General features: G+C 45.2%; 1 protein-coding gene across 1 annotated transcript in view; it reads left to right on the top strand.

The window, feature by feature from the left end:
• NCKAP1 (NCK associated protein 1) overlaps window positions 1-25,175 on the top strand; it is a 577,107-nt gene that overhangs the window by 362,154 nt on the left and 189,778 nt on the right. Inside the window, exon 18 of the mRNA XM_078680487.1 lies at window positions 18,139-18,258. Coding sequence (XP_078536613.1) covers window positions 18,139-18,258 — 120 coding nt within the window. The remainder of the gene's footprint in view (window positions 1-18,138; window positions 18,259-25,175) is intronic.

Raw genomic sequence — 25,175 nt, forward strand, 5'->3', positions numbered from 1 at the left:
GCAGCACAAGAATCGCGATGAGGCGGCGGTGTGCATCCAGAGCTTTTTTTACGAATCCAAGGAGGCACACCAAGGGGTCTGGTGGGAAGGGGGCCTCAATGATGGCACCGGCGATGCTACAAACAGTCACCCAGTAGTCTGCTACCCATGGGCAATTCCAGGCCTGGTGCACAAATGTGGCCTCTGTGAGAAAGTGCCCTCTTTTTTGCATGTTATGCCCCCACTTTTTGCTGAATTGCTGATGTGCTTTGACTGAGTGTGCCCTGGGCTCCTGCCAATCAGGTACCCAGGCCTGTGTTCTTTCCCTAAACCTGCATTGAAGCCTAAACCCAATTGGCATCACTGGCCACATGTCAGCCCCTGGTAAATGGTACCATAGGTACCCAGGGCACTGTGACCAGAGAAGGCCCCTAAGGGTTGCAGCACTTATTGTGCCACCCTTAGAGGCCCTGTGCCCTGACACACACATACTGCCTTTGCAGGCTGCGTGTCTTGGTGCAGAACTAAGCAAAGAGTCGACATGGCACACTTGTGCGTGCCAGGCCCACAAAACACTGCCCAGGCATACATCAGTCACTCCTCTAACTGGGTGCCCTATGTCAGTGGTAAGGGTACAGGTGCACATGCCCTGTACCCCTACAGTACCCAGGTTCATTCTTGGGCACTGTTAGTGCAGTGCTGCCATTAAGATTATATGGTGCGGGGAGTTTGTCATTACGAACTCCACAGCGCCATAATGGCTACACTGTAGACTGAGAACTTCTCAGCACATTTAACCCAAACTGATGCCAGTATGGGATTTAATGTAAAATGCACGACAGAGGGCATCTTAGAGATGCCCCCTGAAACTCGACCAACTACCAGTGATCTGACTGAGTGGCTGCTTGGCTGCCACCACCAGACACGTTTCTGGACCCCTGGGTCGAGAGCTTGCTGCTCTCGGGGGCCTGAAACAATGCACATCCTGGGACGAGGTGCCAAGCTTCCTCCCCCAGGATGGGCAAGGTTCACGAAGGAGAAGCTTCAAAGGCATACGCCTTTGTGAGCCTCTCCAGACCACTTGCTGTACTCAGCAACTGGTCCCCATTGGTTCTGCCCAGCGGGAAAAACAAAGTGAGGAAGTGCCATCTCCACCCCTAAGGTGGGGGAGGCCAGGTGAAGCACAACCTCAAGTCCCCGCCATCTTGAGGATGGGGGACCCAGCCAACCAGGGACAGTCTCCTGCCCCTCTACCACTGGAGAGTAAATGTAAATGTAGGTGTACTTATATAGCGCAAACCTGTCACCCAAAGGGCATCCTGGCGCTTGCTGTGGCAGAATAGTGGCAGAATAGGGGGTGTACCCATCCCAGGGAAGGGACCCTTTGGTCCCTGCCCTTTACCTACCTGTGACGCCCCTACATTTAGTATTTAGGGGCTCCCTGAACCTTCCTTTCTTAGATCCAGCAGCAATAACAAGAAAAGAAGGTGGGCGAGAAGCCGTTCAGAGCTAACAAGAGGACGACGCCCGCTGACTTGACCCAAGCCCTAAAATCCTGCCTCCCCTCAAACCTGCTCCATACGAAACCCAGGTGTGTCCAGCAGCCAGCAACCTCAAAAATCCCGGAGGACCTGCCTGCATTCACTTTCCAAGCTGTTTCTGCCGTGAACACAGAACGTGTTTAAACTGCAGCTTCTAGTGCCAGCCAGAAACCGCGAATCCTGCACACTCTGCACCCGCTGAGCCCGGCCCATGTTTGAGTGAACAAACACCATGAGGAGGTCGACCCCTGAATTGCCTGAAGCCTCTAGAAGACGCCCGCAGCCTCAATCCACAGGACCCCCACCCCTACCGCGACCAGAGCGGGTAAGAAAATCCAACGTCCAAAGGCACCCCTGCACCCGAAGCTCCTCGGCCTTGTGTGCCCAACCCAGCAGTGGCTAACCATCTCTCTATATCCCAACTTACCCCTCGAAGCGGTGGTCACTCCTGGAAGATCCTCGTCCCCGATCCTGCAGTGTTTCTTTGTCCCGGAGAATCTCCATTGAAATCAACAAGGTACCCGACCTCAAAACAGCACCCTGCTCCCGGCTGCCCTAGCGCCGCTGAGGATGCCCCTTTGGTGCTAACATAGTCCCCAACTTGCCTTGACCTTAACCCTAGGAGCTTTGCTCCTACAACCCTGTGGCCTGCTTGTCAGCCGCCACCAACCGGAGCCCCCTTATCCCCATAGGATAACATTGGGCCTCAACACTCTGCACCCGGCTGCCCGAGTGCCGCTGAGGGTGCAACAACAGTGCCCCACTGACCCTGGGAGACCCCTGAGTAGAACCCCAGAACCCTAACTCAAAAGACCTATTACTTACCTTCAAACCGATAACTCATTTTTCCTCATAGGATAACATTGACACTTTTTCTCCCAAAAAGTTTGTCAACTTTTGAAAACTATAAATATTCCTTAAAAACCAGCTGAATAAAAAAGGGGACATAAAAACATTTGCATCCTCCCTACAGGACCAACACGATTTAGCCGGCTCAGAACACTTTCGTGTTTGCCACGCCCTGCGCTCGATCTTCCCTAAAGGCTCTACCCCCTCCACTCCCACCACCCCTCCCCCTGAGGCCTCTCCACTGGAAGATAGGATACTGGACGAGTATCTCCCCGAGAAATCCATTTCGCTCATTTATAGCAAGCTTATAAAAAACATGGCGGACCCTCTCATACAGCTTCGACAGAAGTGGACGGCAGATGATGTTGAGCTGGATGACGAGTACTGGCAGGAGGCTGTGTCCTCCCTCAGGGTGGTGTCTATCCCCGCCATATTGCGACTGGTGCAGCTAAAAGTACTACACAAAATGTACATGACGGGACCGAGACTGGTGTTTTTTTAAATGTATTTATTTATAAAGCGCGACATTCATCCTGTAGGGATATCACAGCACTAGGAGTAGCAGAGAAATGGTGAAGCATGTTGTGATTGATGGGGTCATGGCAGACGGTGGTTAGGGAAATAGATATGTTTGATGGGGAGGGCACCCACCGGGGAATGTCGTAGGGGATGTGGTCAGTTGGGTACCTTTTTACACATCATTTGGGAATGTTCGCTTGTCCAGACCTACTGGAGTGCAGTTCATCAGGTGGTGGGAGATGTCCTGGGGAACCCCTTGCTCTCAGAGGTGCGCAGATGTTTGCCTAACGTATGGGAACCCACTGACTTCAATGTATGTCAAACTCAGTGGGCCACTCTTGGCTTCATGATCGCAAAAAGGAACATTGCGCAGGCTTGGGGGGCGATGGCCCTCCAGTGCTTAACACCTTCCGTGCGGGGGTAATTCCCCCGCTGTGCTGGGGGGGCGCGCATAGTGCCCCGGTGCTCATGACAAGCTCAGCTCGTCATGAGGCACAGTGCTCGTGTGCTCATGACAAGCTCAGCTCGTCATGACCACACCAGTTTCCGTGGAATTATCCCCGCATGCAAGCGTTCCACGGCAGAGCACTGTGCCTCATGACGAGCTCAGCTCGTCATGAGCACCGAAGGGGTTAAAGACTGGAAGGTTAACATGGACTGGTGCATGTTCCGTGAGAAGACAGTCTATGTGGCCAGGGGGTGTCCCAAAAGATGGTCTCGGATATGGGGGCCGTGGAATCGATACAGAGGGAATATTTGTACCCCTCCACCACATGCAGACCCGGATTACATTCCCACACGCTGAAATACCCCACAGTGTAGGTAATGTGATGATGATATTAACTTTGTACGTGCCTGAATAAGAAAAATAATCTCTTTATTGTGATGTCATATTTTGGTCAAGTCAATGATTATTTAATAAAAAGTTTTATTTAAAAAAATCATCCGAATAACCAAAACACATTTTCTCAACTGTATTCAGGAAATGTCCCAGTGCTGAATCCAGTATCTAGCACTGAGTAAGAAAAAGTATTGATAACCTAACTTACCTGCTAAGTGAATTTCCTCCCATAGGATAACATTGGTGATTCTATGTGAAAAAGTTTCGAAGTGTCAGATTTTGAAATGCAATAATATTCCTTAAAAATTGTACCTATAACCAAAACGCATTTACTCACCTGTTTTCAGGAAATGTCCCAGGGCTGAATCTAGGATCCAGTCCTGTGTTAGCAAAAGTAATCTAAAAAGTAATTAACTGCATTTTACTTAAAAGCCCATTCAATTGAATGTACTATACCTGCAATGTGTTGCAAACTGCTTTCTTAAAACTGTAACCAAAACCAGTACAAGTTACACTGCTATTTTGAACTGTGTTCATACAAGTTATTTACTCCTGAAAAGTATTTTTATGCTTACGTGCACCAGGCTTGCTTGGTTCTAGAAATAAAACAGTATGTTTTTTCTACAAAACAATTAGCCTAGAGTTCAGTTCTTGAGTGTGTGAGACCATTTGCTGAGAGTGTACATCAAATGCTTTTCACTGTCCTCTGATACTGCCTTACTGCTCGACCAAGCATCCACTTTAGAGAGTAAGGTCGCCGGACAATCCTATCTTGTGTAATTGTGTGGGTGTGCGGTATGTTCTGTGTAAGTACTTGAAATGTATTCGTCTCAGCCTGTAGTTGGGGGATAGACGTGCAGTCTGACTATAGCAGTAGTCCCATTGCTCTGCTGGAATTTCCAAGCACAGATCCTTCTCGCAGGCCACCTGGGCTTTTGAGGTATCCAACAGGGAAGCGGTCAGCGTTAGTGAATTGTGGGGGGAGGGAATGTGTAATTTTATGTGCGACAGGTTGCCCTGAAATGGTAATATAGTAATGTGTCTATGGGAGTGATCTCATGCTCAGTAGTGCCAGTAAATGGGGGGAGAAACTGTCCATCCGGGTATAAATCTAAAAATATTTTTGACACCAAGTGTGCCAGCCAGTCCTTCAGCATCCCTACTTGAAGTTGCTGGCATATGGGTTTGTCCGCCAGCATAGCGGATGGTGCGTAGGGCTCTGTAAGCCCATTTCACCAACAGACACATCCCATTCTCATTGCACACATTCCACAATGTTTTTCATTCTTTGGTGCTTTGTATGGCTCGAACAGTGCTGTCGCAAGCGGCCATGTAGATGCCTGGTCCTGCTCCACTGCTAAATGCGGTTGAAACAGGGTGGTGTGGAGCCAGAAATGTAAAAAGACAGCTTAGGCACAGAGGGCATCTAGCTGCATGTCTGGTGCTCCCAGTCCTCCGCGTGCAAGTGGCAAAGTGAGGAGTTTATATGATATCCTGGGCTGTCAGCCCACCCACTCTAGTGTGATCATGTTGGATGGCAGCCGCTTAAAGAACTGTCCTGTGAGGGGGAAGCGGTTTGTAATTTCGGGAGCGCAAACTTTTTCACAAGTGATAGACGCCCAGCGAGTGATAATGCTTAGCCATATACCTGGGTATCTAGTTGGTTCAGTAGCCCATTTCAGTGGGTACTCCGTCTGGTATGGCATTGCGGCCTAACCTATTGTGTTCATTTAAATTCAACAGTATTGGGTTTTACAATCTTCTTATAACCAGGCAACAGTCCTTTCCCAGAAAACCCAACCTAGAGGCTATTACGCTATTATTTAGAGAAAACTAAGGTCAAGCAGTTTTTTCACAACTCTGGAGCGGTTCTTACAGGATTAGTTTAATCTGAGTAGACTATTTCTATAATTATAGTCTCTTGTATTGAGGCCTACATTCTTATGTGAGAGAGTGCAGCCTTGCCTCTTCGGCTGAGTAATTTTCCTATTCCAGAGATTTGTAAGGCCCCTACATGGAGACTGTTGTATAGTTTTTCTAAGAATATCTCTCCGAATGAAGGGGGAATCCTTCCTATGTAGAGCTTAGAATTAGTAATTTTAATGTCTATACGGCACATTTGTACATGCATTTGAGGTTGAGTTAGCTTGCTATTTCATTCTGCCGTTTATGAATATCCTAGAGAATCCCATAATGGAGACGAAAAAGGTACTTACTTAGATATCTATTTCTCCATCATATCTGTTCTTTTTGAATTGATGAAGTTAGCAGCCATCTCAAAGCACTCCTGGTTAATAGTCTGAATGCAGGTCTATTTAATTCCTTCTTGTGCCTGCCCTTCAAAATCAAAGTGCCTGATTCACTGCTCTCCATGGCAGGATAGGATGGTTTTTAAGGTACAAATCAGTTTTACACTATTATTTCTGTAGATATAAAAGAACCATATTCCGCTTTCTTTTTCTTTTAAAGCATAATACAGTGGTGTTTCATTCAAGCACACTACAGCAAACTTAATTTGGCTGATTGAATGTATTTATTTTCTTTTAAAAAAAACACACTCAAAAATGCCTTTATAAAGGAGTGTTCACTTCTCATAATGGCTTTTAGTTCTGAACCGTTTTGTTCGAGGCATGTGTGCTGTAGATATACATGCTTTGCATACTCCTGCCATCTAGTGTTGGGTCCGAATCTTTGCAAGTTGCTGTTCTTCGAAGAAGTCTTTCCTAGTCACGACGTAAGGGGACTCCTCCTTTCCGTGATAGTGTGCATGGGCATCGACACCATTGTTAGATATTTTTTTTTCGCCATCGGGTACGGATGTGTATTACTGCGCTCCGGTTCAAACCGTCCCTAGGGTTCCCCTCGGCACGGAATCCTCTCTACCCTCGACAGTATTTTTTCTGAACGCGTTTCCACTTCTCCGCGTATCGTTTCGAAATCGACCTGCCATCGGAAAGCTTTGTGGACGGCTTTTGAGGCCTAACCGTGCCCAGTCAGCTCTCTGTTGATGGATCGGACTCCATTTAAATGCTGTCCTCTGTGCCACGCTAAGTATCCGTGCACCGACTCACACGAAGTGTGCAACTTGTGCTTATCTCCCAAGCACAATGAAGAAAACTTTGACGCTTTGAAATCGTTCCGGTCAAAAAAAGACTCTCTGCGACCATCGGGCTCAAAGGCGAGACATGTAGCGTCAAAGCTATCGAAGACACGCCGGATATTTTCAGTGAAGGCTCCAGCCAAGAAGACATGAGCAGCAGAAGAGGAGGAAGCGTTCTTAGAACAAGAATAGAACTCAGAGCTCAAGATAGACCTCTACGCCGAAGAACTGCTGCAGGGACAAGGTGATGTGAGTACCAAAGACCCTGTGCCCCCACAAACACTGAAAAAACACAAGGCTTCAGCACCACCTTCACCTTCAGACCAAGGTCGGCACTGCGGTGACATTTCCAGCGCACTGCCTTCTGGCCCGGCACTGAAACAGCCAGTCAAGCCGAATGGCTCCATACCCGGTCACCAAAAGTCTTCCTCTGGGCCGAAACCCTCTGGTTGCAAGCATAAGTCAGGCTCGGAGCCAAAATCCTCTGTGTCGAAACCTAAGCAACCTTCGCAACCGAAACATTCCACGCCGAAAGGCCAGCTTTCGTCAGCACCGAAACACAAACAGCCCCCTTCCGATACGAAAGTGGACGCTATTCCGTTAACACCAGATCCAAAGCTTAAAAGGCTACACATTAACCCCAAGACTGGTCATATTTACACATAACCACCTCAAAAACGCAAGCTTCAAGATGAGGACATTTCTTACAAGCTCCCCTTGAAGAAAAAATATGTAGCTACAAGTCCTTTCCATCTTCCATCACCTCTTCCAGCACCTCCGTCTCCACCTCAGAATCTTTTGCATATTACACTTCAGGATTCCCCACAATCGCACCATGACGATGGCGATGCAGATGATGGGGGGGTTGAATATCCTAGTACATCCATGAACAAATAACACAATTGATCCCCCTGGTGATACTGATCGAGACCTTTACCCAGCCAACCCATCTCTTCGAGACTACAATGCATCACACCAAGAACTCATTGTCTGGGCAGCACATTACCATGGGGTTGAGCTGCACAAAGAATAACTAGAAGAAGATTTTTTGTTTGAGACTGTAGCTTCTACACACAGGTCATCTCGGACACTTACAATGCCCAAAGGCAAGATGCGACATGCTGATGAGAGTTTTAAAGACCCAGTCAGAGCATGCATCTAGACTCCTAGGGTGGACAAAAAAATATAAGGCCTCTCCTACAGATCGTATATTTAAAAAGGGACAATTACCGTTAGAATCTCTAATAGTATCTAATGTTTGTAAGTGGGCAAATTCTCAAACATCAGAAGATGCTCCTCCGCCAGGTAAAGAGTCCATATTAATTGATGCTTATGGCAAGCGCATATCTGCTCAAGCTGCAAATCAATGGCTCATTGCAAACATGCAGATCCTCTTAGCCAGGTATGACAGGACACACTGGAACGAAATGGTGCAGCTTCTTCAATATCTCCTGATGAGCATAAGGCTAAGGCACAGGACTTAGTAAATTAGGTTAAGCTCATTTCTAATTCCTCGATGTGCTGCACTCTAGATGTTGCAGACAACGCAGCTAGAGAAGTTAACAACAACATTCTGATCAGGAGACACACTTGGTTAAGGATGTCAGGGTTTAAACCTGAAGTCCAACAATCAATCCTTAACACACCCTTTGAAAAGCAACACCTATTTGGTCCTAACGTCGACCAGGCGTTTGAGAAAATAAAGGACACCGAGGTAGTTAAATCTATGGGAGCACTCCAGACTACTTCCAACAGAAGCTCCTTTCGTCGCTCCTTTTACAGAGGAGGGTATAAACACCATCCCCATATCAAAATACCTCCACTTACAAGGGTAACAACAAGTCATCTCCCTCCAGAGGGTTTTTTCGAGGCGGTTATAGAGGCAACAACTTCAAAGGTAGGCGTAAGGGCAACACATCCTTCCCTCAACAAACAGTGACTTGCCCACGATTCCCCCGATTACACCACACATGTTGGGAGATTACTTCAACAATTTCTCCCTGTTTGGCAGTCTATAACATTCGAAAAATGGGTGCTTGGAATTATCCAACAAGGTTATTGGCTGGAGCTTACCAGCACTCCCCCAAACATTCCACCTTGGTCTCACAAGTTGTCTCCAGAACACACACACTTGCTAAAACAAGAGGTCCAGTCCCTCTTACTGAAAGGGGCAATAGAACCGGTTCCAATACAGTACCAGAGCTCAGGGGTTTACTCTCTGTACTTTCTCATCCCCAAAAAGGATGGTTCCCTAAGACCTATTCTTGGATCTTAGAGAGCTAAACCGTTATATACTGTCAGAGCACTTCATCATGGTGACACTGCAACAGGTACTCCCACTTTTACAAAGAGCAGACTTTGTCTACCCTGGATTTAAAGGATACGTATTTTCACATTCCAATTCATCCTGCTCATCGCAAATACCTCAGATTTGTAAACGCGGGCAAGCATTACCAATTCATGGCGCTTTCCTTCGGAGTGACTACAGCTCTCACAGTTTTTACCAAATCTCTGGTGGTATTTGCTGCCCACCTCAGAAGACCACAAATTCACATCTTCCCCTATCTAGACGACTGGCTAATCAAAGCCAGCTCTCACCAGATCTATCTACAACACACACGGATCACAATAGATCTATTTTCTTCAACTGGGGTTCACCATCGATGCTCAAAAATGTCACCTGCATCTGTGACAGATGCAGTCTTACCTAGGAGCCTGTCTATTCAGAGTCAAAACTCTAGCTTCTCCCAATGTAGCTAGAATTCGCAATATGATTCTACAGTGTTCATGCAATTGCTGGTAATGATAGCGTCTTGCATCACAATTGCACCTCATGCAAGGCTTCACATCCGCCCCCTACAAGAGTGCTTAGCACGTCAGTGGAATCACTCACATGGTCAATTAACTGATATAGTGTTGGCAGACGACTGTACCCATCTCTCTCTGCAGCGGTGGAACCCACAAAACTTATCAGCAGGCCGGCCTTTTATCGACCCTATTTCACGAATCGTGCTCACAGCAGACACACCTCTAACAGGTTGGGGGGCTAATCTCAAGGGTTACACAATACAAGGCCAGTGTAGTAAAAACGGTGATGGATCAAGCCCTGATCTTTGGACTGGGTAAGAGTGGTCTGCTTAATTCAGGCACTCTGTTCATCACCACCCCCTTTTCTGAATCATTTTGTCCACCATAAGCGTGGAAGGGTATACTCAGATGTGAGTCCCTTGCTCATTGCACCATCAGGATTCAAGCAAGCCGGGCCGACGACGCCTGAAATGGCAGAAACCGGTCCCCGGAAGCTTGTTTCCTTCCCAGTATAAGAATTGGCTTGGTAGTTTGGTTTGCCCTGTTCCCATCATGCACTGGGACAGGAACAGACTAATTTGCATATAGCCAAGTTCTGAGCTGGGATGGTGCAGTGAGCTAAAAAACGGTGATGGATCAAGCCCTGATCTTTGGAATGGGTAAGAGTGGTCTGCTTAATTCAGGCACTCTGTTCATCACCACACCCTTTTCTGAATCAGTGGAGTAATAAGCACAAGGCTCTCCTGTGAGAAAGTGCCATATTTCTTGCATTGGTATGCCCCCACTTTTTGCTAAATTGCTGATGTGCTTTGACTGAGTGTGCCCTGGGCTCCTGCCAACCAGGTGCCCAGGGCCTGTGTTCCTTCCCTAAAACTGTGTTGAAACTAAAACCCAATTGGCATCTCTGGCCACCTATCAGCCCCTAGTAAATGGTACCCTAGGTACTCAGGGCATGGTGACCAGAGAAGGCCCCTAAGGGCTGCAGCACTTATTGTGCCACCCTTAGGGGCCCTGTACCCTGACACCCACACACTGCCTTTGCAGGCTGAGTTTCTAGGTACAGAACTAAACAAAGAGTCGACATGGCACATATCTGTGTGCCATGCCCACAAGACCCACTGCCCTGGCATACCTCAGTCATCCCTCTAGCTGGGTACCCTATGCCAGTGGTGCGGGCACAGGTGCATGAGCTCTGTGCCCTTACAGTACCCAGGTATGGTTAACAAGTGGTTTACCAATCAATTATAAAATTATTCAGTCAACAAGTGCAATTACTACCTGCAAAAGAAAAGAAAAAAGCCCAATGCATTCACATATATCAAACGGTACCCATGGTAAAGTTGTAGCCAAAACTCTTTAAAAAAAAAAAAAAAAAAAATGTCATGGCAGTTTTTATTTTCAAAGTTATATTTAAACACAGTTTTTTCAATTTGAACACCTGGTTACAGCCAGGTGGTGAAATGAAGAGAGTGTGAAGAGGGTGCTCGTGGAAAGGAATAGAGGTATAGGGACATTTTTTTAAATAGATCAATTGCAATCTTTCAATAGACCAAGTCTAGATTTAGACTTGTTGTAGGTGGAAGCCTGCCCCTGGCGTTACTTAGAAACAAAACGTTATTCCTTTTTCAACAGAGTACAGTGACTTCATCATCTGTAGGTTTTCCAAAAAACTGCAGGGGGTGGTGGGAGAACAGCAGCGGGGTGCAGGCCCACGTTGGGTGGTAAGCGTCAACATTTCGACCATGGCGCTATAGGGATAAGTCTACTCCTCAGTTACGGGTCTTCTTCAGGACAGGGGAAGGGGACCTATAAAGATTTTAAAGATTTTCGAGAGCCCCAAGCAGGACGGTGGGCCACCGTTTAGTGGTTAGCCCAGGACATTCATGGTCTCCATGGGTATTTCAATACAATACTCAAAAGTGGATCTGATAATGGTAGTCAATCCCAAATAAGCCACTGTCAAAGCTAGCGGTCAGCGCTTTCAAGAAAAAGGAGGCGCGTATGTCACAATATCCTCTGTTATTCCGGTCCGTAGTCACTGCCGGGGATTGGTCACTTTTGAGTATTGTATTCAATTACACATGGAGACCATGAATGTCCTGGGCTAACCATGGTACACCACCCTGTTAGAGCTCTCAGTAGTTCCACATCAAAAGCTACATCTCACCTCCAGTCTCCTCATTCAGAGGCATGGAGAAATGGAGCATCTAAATCCGAAGGAGCTCAGCTCCTGAAGTCATAGTTTGGATATTAAATTTGCTGCCAGACTGTATGACCATTCTGAAAGCAAAGATATCCTAGTCCACACAGACAACATGAAAGCTATATATTATATACAGAAACGGGGGGTGGGGGGACACTCTCGCCAACTCTCACGCCTAGCACAAGCCATTTGGAAATGAGCTATGCACCCCAAGATTTATCTCCTGGCAGAACATCTTCCAGGGGTAAAAAGTCGGATTGCAGACCTTCTTGGCAGACAGACACAGCAAATCCACCAGTGTGAACTTCATCCCCAAATTCTCCTCCCCTGTTTTCAGGTATAGGGATTTTATCACATAGACCTATTCACCACAGCTCAAAACGCAAAATGCCCATGCTTCGCCTCCAGATTCCCACATCCGCTCTCCAAAGGCAATGCCCTATGGATGAAGGGACTAACAACAAAGGAGTTAGGCCCAATGGGACAAGGATCAGGTAGGGCCGTAAATTCAACAAGAAAGAGGAAAGTATCTGAACCTACAAATTACTTCCAGCATATTTTTTAAAACTGAAGTAATAAACAAACATAACTTCTGTTCAATCAGGTATTTATTAACCTGTATTTTTTTCTCAAAAATTCATTTGTTTTCTGGAAATTTATGAAGAGAAAGACGTAATCATATCAATAAAGAATTACATACACTATTCATAACAATCAATAACTGACTTCACATGGGCAAAAATACTCAATAGACATTACACAGAATGGGACCATACAATGACTAGTAAATTGTAAATTGATACTTGTATAGCGCACTACTCACCCACAAGGGTCTCAAGGCGCTTGTACGAATACCGCTGTGGAACCCATCCTGGCTTTCCCTGTGAGGTGTCCACTCCTGGGCACCCCCAAGGTGGAGGCCAGGCATCCTTAGCGTTGTGGGGGCCGTTGTGGAGATTAAGCAAGCTATTGCCCAGAGTTGCAGAGTGGGACTCCATGATTGGAATAGGCACCGAGGCGAGAATTATCAGGTCCGTGGAATTTTTGAGCCCAAGACCCGCCGAGGCGGGGAATTGAACCCTGGTCCCGGGCTAGACCTCTGCATCAGGGTAAATTGATACTTGTATAGCGCACTACTCACCCGCAAGGGTCTCAAGGCGCTTGTATGAATACCGCTGTGGAACCCATCCTGGCTTTCCCTGTGAGGTGTCCACTCCTGGTCACCCCCAAGGTGGAGGCCAGGCATCCTTAGCGTTGTGGGGGCCGTTGTGGAGATTAAGCAAGCTATTGCCCAGAGTTGCAGAGTGGGACTCCATGATTGGAATAGGCACCGAGGCGAGAATTATCAGGTCCGTGGAATTTCGAGCACAAGACCCGCCGAGGCGGGGAATTGAACCCTGGTCCTGGGCTAGACCTCTGCATCAGGGTCTGCCGCTCTAACCATTGAGCCACACTTCTCCACATTCCACTAGTGATAACAAAAACACACTAAACAACTATTAATTCAAATACACCATTTCACTTTCACTGTTCATAATGTTTAATTCATAACATTTTCATAATCATCTTTTATATGATCAAAGGGAACAATTTTATACTGAAAAAGGGGAAACAGTGAAACTTCCTCAAACTCTGTGAATATTTAATTTAAGTTCCTCAGTGACAAGAATGCCGATTCCCACATTTGCTCTCCAAGGGCAATGTCCTATTGATGAAGTGGACAGGGATATTTGACATGACTGAACCACTTCTTCCACTTGTTGATCCAATCTTGGAAACCATAGTTTCTCTCAAGAAATCTTTAGTGCCGGAAATACCTCTGACTTTCATGAGCCAGATCAATAACTTTTCTTTGTAAACAGAGCTGGGACAACTATTATGTTTCCTCTAAGTAATATGCCTGACGAGGCTAAAGATAATTCAGATTGTATATTCTTCCAAACCAAAATTTCATTTTTTTTTTACATTTGACTTGCAGCATTTATCAGTTTCCAGTTATTTTCATGTATGATTTTGACTACTTCTTGAATGGTATCATCTAAACATGTGGCTTGAATCCGTTCTTTTTGTGAGATAATGTCAGGTATTGCTGACTCTATTAGAAAACAGATGTACTCTTCTGCCTCCAATTGTTGTCTTGCCTTTGAATCAGAAGGATGTCTAGATAAATAATCCGCTGGATTGTATTCTTTTCTAGGCTTATGAATCATTCTAAAATCGTAGTCCATTAACCTCATCTTTCTATCTTTGGAGGCATCTTTGTTTTCGGGTTCACAGAAATGGAAATAAGAGCTTGGTGATCTGTTATTATTACAAAAGGCTTTCCATAGACGTAATCATGGAAATGTTTGCAGGCCCATACAACTGCCAAACTTTGTTTTTCAGGCTGAGAGTATTTTTGTTCAATCTCTGAAAGACTTTTGCTGGCATGAGATATTACGTATCTTGGAGTTTCTCTTACAGGCTTATGTTGTACCAGGATAGCACCTAGCCCTACAGGACTGGCATCCACTACTAAGTCCGTACATAAATTTGGATCAAAGTATTTTGGGTTTGCTGCCATAGTTATTTGAGATTTTATTTCTTTGTATGCTTGCTCACAACTTTCATTCCATTCAAAACTTTGACCCTTTTTTGTTAATTCTCTGAGAGGTGAGCTTAAAGTTACGAAATTATTAACATACCTCGCACAATAACTGGCCATTCCCAGAAATGATCTGAAGTTTGTCATGTCCTTGGTTCTTTGTATTGCATTTAGCGCAGTAATTTTCTTGGGATCTGGCTTCATTCCCTCACGTGAAAATATATGCCATAGAACGTTATTTCGGTTTTATTCAATTCACATTTTTTGAGATTTAGAGTCCATCCAGCTTTGAGGAGTTGTTGACATACACCATCTAAGGCTTGATCATGTTCTTCTTGACATTTGCCAAAGACTAGGATGTCATCACTATAGTTCATGCTGTTTTGTGCAGGCCTTGTGATTTTATTTTTTATAATTTCGTGAAAAATTTCAGCAGAAGAGCATATACCAAAATTCAGCCGTTTATATCAGAATAGACCCAGGTGTGTTGGAAATGTTGTAATACATCTCGATTGAGTATCAATTTCTAGCTGGTGATATCCCTTACATAAATCAAGTTTCGAAAAAACAAGTGCACCATTAATGCTACTAATCATATCGTTTAAATGAGGTTCAGGGTATCTCTTTTGTTTAATTGCAGTGTTTGGGACCCTCATGCCCACACAAATGCAGATATCTTCAGTATCTTTCTTGAGAACAATCACAATGGGAGATACCCACGGCGTTGTGCCTGTTGCTTCTTCAAATATGTCTTCTAATAATGCCTTGATTTCTTTTTCAACTTTCGCTCACGTGTGAACAGGAACTCTTTTGTGGGACTGAGTTACAGGCTTTGTTTAATTTATATGTAGAGTTATTGTTTTGTCTTTCAATTTTCCTAGACCATCAAATAATTTTGGATATTTTCGAGGAACAGGATGATTGTTTTTTAAATTACAGGTGACTGCTAGTAGTCCCATAAATTGAGCAGTTATGTTACTCAGTAGACATGGTCCTGGAACCACTCCTTGTAAAACATGTATTTTCTCTTTGCTGCTTATTTCTTGATGTTTTAGAATTTCCTCAAATGTTCCTAGACAAGAAACAGGATGTTTTGCGCACCATTGAAAAACACTTACATTTGATGGTTTGAGGGGAGGTTGTTCAAACATTTTCACATATTCAGTCACACACATTATATTGCAAGTTGCTCCGCTATCCAGGATAAAAGGTACTTTTTGAGAACCTACCAATAAATCAACTGAGGTTGTGTTTTTAATGTCTTCTTTTCTTATCATGTTAAGTTGTTCAACTTCATCTTTTTCTTGCATCATCTATAACCTTTCGCTATGTTCAAAATCTTCTTCAGATTCTTCTTCTCTTCCAGTTGCTTCCATTTCTCTTATGTTTCATATTTTCATTTCCTTTTTTTTCATTTGAATTAAATTGTTTATTTCCACTTTCTTTTCTTGTCCAGTTTTCCTTTTTTTCTTCTTAAATTTACACACACTTGCGAAATGATTATATCTTCCACATTCTTTACATTGTTGCCCCATAGCTGCACAGAATTTTTGATGAGGAAATTGAAATCCACATTGACTGGTTTCACTTGGAAATTCTTCTAAGTGTGGAGTTTTGAAACTTTAAAATATTCACCTAAAATCAGCCAAACAATGAATTCCAATTTACTCACCTGTTACTGGGAGAGACCTCCGTGCTGCACCTTTTAGCCCAGCACCAACCCTGAAAAGTAATTTTAACCATACTTACCAGTAACCTGAAATTTCTACCATAGGAAACCATTGACTGTTTTTCTGTGAAATTTCTTCTGTCGATTTTTGCAAACTATAAATATTATTTAAAAATCGTACCAACTCCCAAAAAGTGATTACTTACCTGTTTTAGATAGAGGTCCCAGTGCTGAACCCAAGGAGTCCAGTACTGGATTACAAAAGTAACGTGAACATACTTTACCTGCACATTGAATTTCCTTCCATAGGATAACATTGGTAATTTCAACTGAAAAAGTTTCGACGTGTCAACTTTTAAAATACAATAATATTTCTTACAAATCACTACTGTAACCAAAGCACTTTTACTTAACTGGTTACAGGACATGTCCCAAGACCGAATCTTGGATCCAGTCTTGAGGTTAGAAAAGTAATCTACAAAGTTGAAGAAATGAAAATCTTCATTCTCAGGGAATACTTACTAATAAAAAAGAACTTGGCACAGAAGCTGAAAATATGAAAAGACATCTTTATTAAATTTAATAAGTGAGGCCACGTCACACAGAAGCCGTAGCAGCTGAATGAGGTAGTCTGAGGAATACAGAGGACAGAGGCCTTTTATATGTTTTAGGGTTACATGACTCCGCACAAAAGTAAGGGGCAGTCCTAGCTTTTGCAAGCATGCAAAAAACCCAACATTCCTTCTTACACAAGCTGAACAAATCCATAATAAAAGACCACACCCCATATCGTAAACAGGTCATAAAAAGAAGGAACAGAATCAGATGAGAAGCAAGAAAGAAGGGTGTGTGCATGTACCATAAACTCAGCAATGTCCTGCTCTTTGATCTCTATCTTGATCAGCTAAAGGGCAAAAACTGGTTTGGCAAGGTCAGCTTCAGGCAACAGGGTCAGTTCACTCAGGTCATCTAAGAGCCAGCTAAAGTCATCGGCCTATGTGAGGGCAACCACAAAATGGCTGCCATGCACAAAATGTAACCCAAAGGTTCAGAACGAAATCTTCAAATACACCGTGAATCCATCGGTGTAACATGACGAAAACACTCATGCTTGCTGAGCTCACTGTTTACGGTTCGCTGTTACCAAAATCGTAATAGAACCACGACCTTTATGACCCAGGTTCAGAATTCACGGAACCTCAAAGTAACTAATTGTATATAACTATAAATTCCCATTGAGTTCAATGTTGCATTGTTTGAAATTGTGTTGCCTATTGCAATAAACTGTAACTATTGCATTCAAAAGTCTATTACCTATTTGAAAAGTATTTAACTAAGATAACTCATTCTGGGAAAGTATATTTTGATACCTTGTTGGTTCTAAAATAACTATATCTTTGGATACAAAACAATTGGCCTAGAGTTCAGTTCTTGAGTGTGTGAGACCATTTGCTGACTGAGTCTGTACAACAAATCCCTTACACTGTCCTCGGATACTGCCTTCCTGCTCAACCAAGCAACCACTTTAGAGAGTAAGGTTATATCTAACTTTAGCCTCTGCCAAACTTCTGGGGACTGGGGACTCTATACACACACTGTACCTTACTTTGGTCCAGTATATATAGAGCCACTTTCCTACAGTCAGTTCTTGTACTTCAATTATTTTCTTGGACTAAGCATGACTAAAGTTAGCAGGTTTGTTTAGATAAATACCGTAAATGTTCAGAAACCTGTATCCATTGTAGGGTCTCCTAGCTGTCTTCATAATAGTGTAAAATCAACTCTAGGCAGTCTATTTGTTATTGTTTGGTTATAAGAAGCTACTCATTTTAGATCCACATTGTGCCCTGTTGACCCTCCTTTCTTCAGGGTGCATCCTTTGTGTTCCTGAAGTGTTGTTTAGTAGTTAGACCTTTTCTCATTCTTACGTGTCTTTATTTGCTCATTCATACACTATTCATGTCCTGTCTTTCAAGTCGATGACATGATATCAGATATGATTCGGAACATTTGACTTTGACACTGACTTTTTTCCTCTCTTTCAGAGGCATCACATTGGAGATCGAAGTCTTTCCCTATGCAACATGTTTCTAGATGAGATGGCAAAGCAAGCCAGAAATCTAATCACCGATATTTGCACAGAGCAGTGCACACTGAGTGACCAGGTAAGCTTTTTAAGAGATTCCCCACCTAGACTATTGCTAGAGGTGTTTTAATATTTTAAGTTTGTTTGTGAACTTTGATATCGCTCTGTATTGAATGCATTAAACCTCTCAATCATTTTCCAAAATGTCACCTTTTTCAAATCACAAAGCATGTTTTGCAAATAATTCAATTTATGTAGAGTTTTGCTATCCTCTTGTGCCTAAAATCCTGCCTCAAATTTGTTGCCTATGACCGAGATGCCTCCAGATCCTCCAATCCTTTGGGAACGCATCGGGTCTACGTCTAAACCCGACTAAATCCAATACAGTGCCCCTTCATGCCTCGCGAGAACGTGTGGTCTGGCAAACAATAATTCCCCTACAGAGACTTTCTTTCATGTACCTCAGTATTTGGGTGGCCCATCTCCCGGAGCGGATCTGATCCCTCAATGTCAGCACACTGTTCAAAAGTAGAAAAGACGAACTTCGGCGTTGGCAATCCCTTCCACTCAACCCCCTCGATAGGATCGCCCTGTTCAAAATGATGGTTCTACCCCTTCTCCTATATGTCCTTCAGAATCTCCTGCTTCACCTTCCCCGCAGTTGGTTCCGTGGGCTGGATGGGATGACCACGACTTTCCTCTGGGGTGGCTCGAGGTCGCGGATGGCCCTCACGCATTGCCAATGACCCCCACACGATGGAGGTATGGGGATGATAATCCCCTTTCTGTACTACCTGGCCACCCACCTATTGGTGATCCACGACTGGTTCAATGGCGGATGGTCGGATCCGGCCTACCGGCTAGAACTAGAAAACCTCGATTCTCCCGGATCCAGGCCATGTTATATGGGGCTCTCAATTTCTCACACTTTACCAGCAGTCGCCCGAACAGCCCTCCTCGTATGGCAGTCTGCGTTGCGATACACACTCAATGGGATGCCAAAATTACACTACAGACACCCCTCTGGCACTGCACTTGGCTGCGGGAGGTTGGTACATTAGCGGGCTTCAGAAATGGAACCTGATCGGTATCACCCACCTGTGAGATTTGTGGAAGGGTGAGCATTTGTCCTCCTTCCAAGAGCTGCAGCAAACATTTTCCCTGCATTCTACTCAATTCTACTAATACCTCCAATTGCGGCATACCCTTGCCCTTCACATTCCCGACCACACGGCAATCCCAGAGTTTAGTCCAATGGAAGCTAAGCTCCTCATGGGGAATCTGGGGAAAGGGGGAATGTCCCAAATCTACCGATCCATGATAAACAACATCCTGTCCACGCTAGACTCCCTTAGGACCTGCTGGGAGCAATGTGTTGGTCCTTTAGTGGAGGAAGACTGGAGAGATACACTAATGGCCCCTAGGGTTCTAACTATATCGGCCAGGCTCCGCCTCATTCAAATTTATTATCTTCACTGTGCATATCTTACTTCTGTGAGGCTTCACAAAGCGGGCTTCCTTCCGTCCCCAAACTGCCAACGTTGTAGGCAGAACCAGCTGACTTTTACCATATGGTCTGGTCCTGCGCCATTCTTTCCAAATATTGGGCGTTGATTGTAACTGAACTGAGTGACATACTGGGCTGGACTCTTGCTCTTCTCCTGGGGGTGATGGGTGGGTTGGATGGTTCCCATACTGACAAGTTGCTCCTGGGGGTGGCGATACTGGTGGCCAAAAGAGACATTGCGGGGGTGTGGAAAGACTTGGAAGCTCCCTGTTTTACAAAATGCCACGAGGGAGTGGACTGGTGTGCCATCCAAGAAAAAACTGTGTATGAGACAAGAGGCTGTCCGGCCAAACACGGTTGTATATGGGCCAAATAGCTGGGCTTGCTGGTCTGATCTGCCTCGGTTGAAGGTTGGGCGGACAAAGGGGATATATAGATCTTCTCCATCGCTAAGCGTGACGTGGGGAATGTTCTGTGAATGTACCTGAATGTCATTATTCGTCGCAGAGACGCTCCGTTCTTTTTGTCGTTTCTAAAAGTCAATAAAATTGTTTATCTAAAAAAGATAGTTGCCTATACTGTAGTATATCACCTCTCACTCATACAAGAAGTCAGCACCCATTCATTAAAAGCAAAAATAAAACAATCCGTGAGCCACCAGATTGAGCATCAAGTAATCCCGCCGCTGCTCTCTAGTATAAGGAGAAATTTATAGATTTTTAGACACACATGAACTAATAGTAGACAAATGAATAAAACAGACACTTAATTCATAGTATGTGTGCAGCATTCTGTTGGGAAAGCCTCAAGTATACATTTTAAAATATTGTGAAAAAGTGCCATCTTTCTTGCCTTGGTATGCCCCCACTTTTTTCTTAACTGCTGATGTACCTTGACTGAGTGTGCCCTGGGGCCCTGCCAATCAGGTACCCAGGGCCTGTGTTCCTTCCCTACAAAGAAAAGCTACGCTGAAACAAAATACCCAATTGGCATCTCTGGCCACCTGTCAGCCCCCAGTAAATGGTACCCTAGGTACCCAGGGCATGGTGACCAGAGAAGACCCCTGAGGGCTGCAGCACTTATTGTGCCACCCTCAGGGGCCCTATACCCTGGCACCCACACACTGCCTTTGCAGGCTGAGTGCCTAAGTACAGAACTAAAGCCAGAGTCGACATGGCACACATCCCTGTGTGCCATGCCCACAGAACCCAATGCCCTGGCATACTTCAGTCACCCCTCTAGCTGGGTGCCCTATGCCAGAGGTGATGGCCCAGGTGCATGAGCCCTGGGCCCCTACAGTACCCAGGGCCATTCCTGGGCACTGTAAGTGCAGTGTTGCCATTTAAGAGTATATGGTGCTGGGAGGTTGTCATTCACGAACTCCACAGCACCATAATGGCTTCACTGAAGACTGACAAGTTTGGTACCAAACTTCTCAGCACATTAAACCCGCACTGATGCCAGTGTGGGATTTAATGTAAAATGCACGAGAGGGCATCTTAGAGATGCCCTCCAAAAACCCGAACCTACAATCCACGTCTGGGCTGAGTGGCTGCAGAGGCTGCCACACATCAGACATGTTGCTGGACCCCTGGGTGGAGAGCCCCCTGCTCTCCTGGGTCTGCAACAAAGCACATCCTGGGCGAGGTGCTCTGTCTCCTCCCCCAGGATGGACAGGGAGAAGCTTCAAAGGCATACCGCCTCTGAGAGCTTCTCCAGGCCATTTGCTGTACCCAGCAACCAGCCCCCACCAGTCCTACCCCCACTCTGGCAGGAAGACTGGCGGGAAAAACTACGTCAGGAAGCGGGGTGTGCCAACCTGTGCCACCTCCACCCCTCAGGTGGAGGAGGCGAGGTAAAGCACGACCCCGGGCTCCGGCCATCTTGTAGATGATGAGTCTTGCCCAATCCCAGCTAGGCTCCTTCCCCCCTCCCACAGGAGAGGAGCAGGCTAGGGGGTGTACTCATCCCAGAACAGGGACCCATTGGTCCCTGCCCTTGCCCTACCTGTAACGCCCCTAAATTTAGTATTTAGGGGCTCCCTGAACCTTCCTTCCTTAGATCCCGATACCAACAAGAAGAAAGAAGATCAAGAAGAAGAAGACCCGCCGCGCAGCTGCTAACAGGACAACAACAACTGACTTGGCCCCAGCCCTACCGGCCTGTTGATCCTGGAACCTGCTCCTGCCTAACTCCGGTGACCATGGCGGACAGCAACCTTGGGACACCCAGAGGACCTGCCTGCCTTGACCCTCTCGAAGATTGGGACTCCCTACAGCAGAGGCTATGCTGCAACAACCCACCTGGTTTTCCGACACCCAAAGACATCCCTGCACCCGGCGCCCTTCAGCCCCCTGTGCCTCCCTTTGGGGTACCTACCTGTGCTCCAAGATCCCAACTTACCTCTCCAAGTGCTGGTTGCCCCTGGAGAGTCTCCGACCCTGACCCTGCAGCCTTTGTTCCCTTTTCAAGATCCTCATTGGATAACATTGAGCGCCCGACGGCTCAAGAGCACCCTGCACCCAGCAGCCCGAGTGCCGCTGGCGGTGACCTCTTTGCCCTATTCTACTTCCCCCCTTGCCCTGAGCAAGTGACCAGGAGCCCAGCTCCCAGAGTGAACAACAATCCATATGGTCGCACACTGCTCCTCCTACCAGCAAGTTGACCCCTGGGCATTATGGTAAATGCAGTTCGTTCCAGCGTGTGCGCTTCTGAAAAAATGTCGAGTATATCCACCGTTGTGCTGGCCATCCCTGGACACGTGTTTCGAGGTAGTTACCTCTCATCAGCAGGGAATAGGCATGTGTATGAGGCTGCTGCGTAGGCTGCCAAAAGTGTTCTCAGGTCTTGATACCTCTCGCGTCGCGCAGGTGCGTAACCATGAGCTCGTCAGCTCGACCGGCTCAAGGGAGCATTAATAAACAACAATCCATATGGTCGCACACTGCTCCTCCTACCAGCAAGTTGACCCCTGGGTATTATGGTAAATGTAGTTCGTTCCAGCGTGTGCGCTTCTGAACAAATGTCGAGTATATCCACCGTTGTGCTGGCCATCTCTGGACACGTGTTTTGAGGTCGTTACCTCTCATCAGCAGGGAATAGGCGTGTGTATGGGGCTGCTGCCTAGGCTGCCAAAAGTGTTCTCAGGTCTTGATACCTCTCGCAGGTGCGTAACCATGAGCTCGTCAGCTCGACCGGCTCAAGGGAGCCTTAATAAACAACAATCCATATGGTCGCACACTGTTCCTCCTACCCACAGCCGCGTGGCCTGCTAGCCAGCAGCCACCAACCGAAGGACCCCTGCCTCTCATTGACTAACATTGGGCCTAACTACCTCTGCACCCGGCCGCCCCTGTGCCGCTGAGGGTGTACTAACTGTACCTACCTGAACCTGGGGGACCCCTGAGTCTGTGCCCAGAACCTTACCTTCACCAACCAAGTATTCACCTGGATGCCGGTAATTTACTTACCTGCCATTGGATAACATTGACCCATTTTTATTCGAAAATTTTCTAAGTGTGAAGTTTTGAAAACTGAAAATATTCCTATAAAATCAGCCAAAGTCCGAATCTGAAAGTACTCACCTGTGACCAGGGGAGAAGCCAGTACTGTACCTTTCAGCCCAGTACTGAACCGCAAAAGTAATCCCTAGCGGGTTTACTAGTAACCTGTATTTTCTCCATAGGAACCCATTGTCTGCTTTTCTATGAAATTTCTTCTGTCTACTTTTGAAAACTGCAAATATTCTTTAAAAATTGTACGAAATACTGAAACGCAATTACCTACCTGTTTTGAGTTAAGCCCCCAGTGCTTGCCCTAGGAGACTAGTGCCGGGTTACAAAAGTAACGCGATCGTACTTTACCTGCAACCGGAATTTCCTCCCATTGAATAACATTGTCAGAGTTACCTTGAAAAGTTTCTAAGTGTGAACTTTTAACACCGCTTTATATTCCTGAAAATTCTGCACAGTAACTTACTCGTTTTTGCTAATCTGGTTTCAATCTTAGATCTAGTCCTGAGACTACCAAAGTAATCCGTAAAGTAATCAACTGTACTTATCTATGAAAACCCATTAAGTTCAATGCTAGAGTGTGGTTCAGAACTATGTTTACTGCTTATACTGTAACTATTGTGTGCACAACCTTTTTGCTTCCTTGCCAAGTAATTACATGCGAATACTCACCTGAAGAAAAGTATATTTTTATAACTGTTGGTTCTAAAAATAAAACCACTATATCTTTGGATATACAAACAATTGGCCTGGAGTTCAGTCCTTGAGTGTGTGAAACATTTTGCTGACTGAGTGTGTACATAAAATGCTTTACACTGGCCTCTGGTACTGCCTTACTGCTCGACCAAACTACCACTTTGGAGAGTAAGGTCAGTTCTGACTTTAACCTCTGTTATACCTCTGGGGTTGGTGGACTATATACACACTGTACTTCCTTCTAGTCCAGTATATATAGAGCCACTTTCTCACAAATATACAAAATGTAAAATATTTAGGCGCTGATCAAGCTATTTTAGAATCATTGCTAATTGCTGCCAGACATGAAAATAAGGTTTAATACTTCATAGGTGGCACAGCTTGGTACTACTATAGTTAACATGGCCAGGCAGCATGGCATCAGCAATTACTTTAACACAAACTTGTTGCACATAATTCCACCTGTAACCAAGTTCTAATATATAAATGTGGTTTGACACAATACATTAAGTACTCCAGTCAGGAAGCAAGACACTGATCTCCTTAAGAACATTTATTAACAAAGAAGCTTTAATAAATTCCAAGAGAAATGTGAGAGGTTAGTAATTAGGAAGGTAGAAGAGAGCTATTGTTTCACATCCCTTAGTAGCTGGTAGATCAATTCTGAAATCCTTTTTCAGACAACTTCAATTTTAACACCTGAGCTACAAAGCAGTACTCGTACACCTATTTAGAATCTCCAATGAATGTCTAAAAAAAGAAAGACACTGCTTCAAATGCCCTGAAAGTTGGTTTCTGTGTCAGTCCTTCAACTGGATTACTGCCCTATCTTTTGATTTTGAACATCCCACAATGTATGAACATCCTCATGTTGGCATGCAATAGAAAGCACTGTGTCTTTTCTTATCCTCGTACCCCGCAGAACATTTCTCGTTTTCCTTACTTTTTTGTAGGTGGACGATTTTATTTACTGCAGTCCTGCTAAACATTTACAAATTGGGCACGGCTTGTTATGGCTGCTGTAAACGCAGACACAGATCTCCACAATCTTGTTATTCCTTGATGTGTTGTTTCATTTAGATGATTCTGCAGCCTTTAGACTTCGTTATTATGAACCATTCCTTCCTTATGTTATAGAAGCCCGTTTTACATTGTCTGAGTATGTGCACATTGCATGGCATGTACTGGAGGAAGTGTCTGTCTACTTAGGCTGCCCCTAAGCTTTTAATAGGAGAGAATGGATTTCAATATTGTGTCTGTAGTTGCCTCTTGAATGATTGG

This window comes from Lissotriton helveticus, chromosome 3_1 (genome assembly GCF_964261635.1).
Source record: "Lissotriton helveticus chromosome 3_1, aLisHel1.1, whole genome shotgun sequence".
NCBI classification, from domain to species: Eukaryota; Metazoa; Chordata; class Amphibia; order Caudata; family Salamandridae; genus Lissotriton; species Lissotriton helveticus.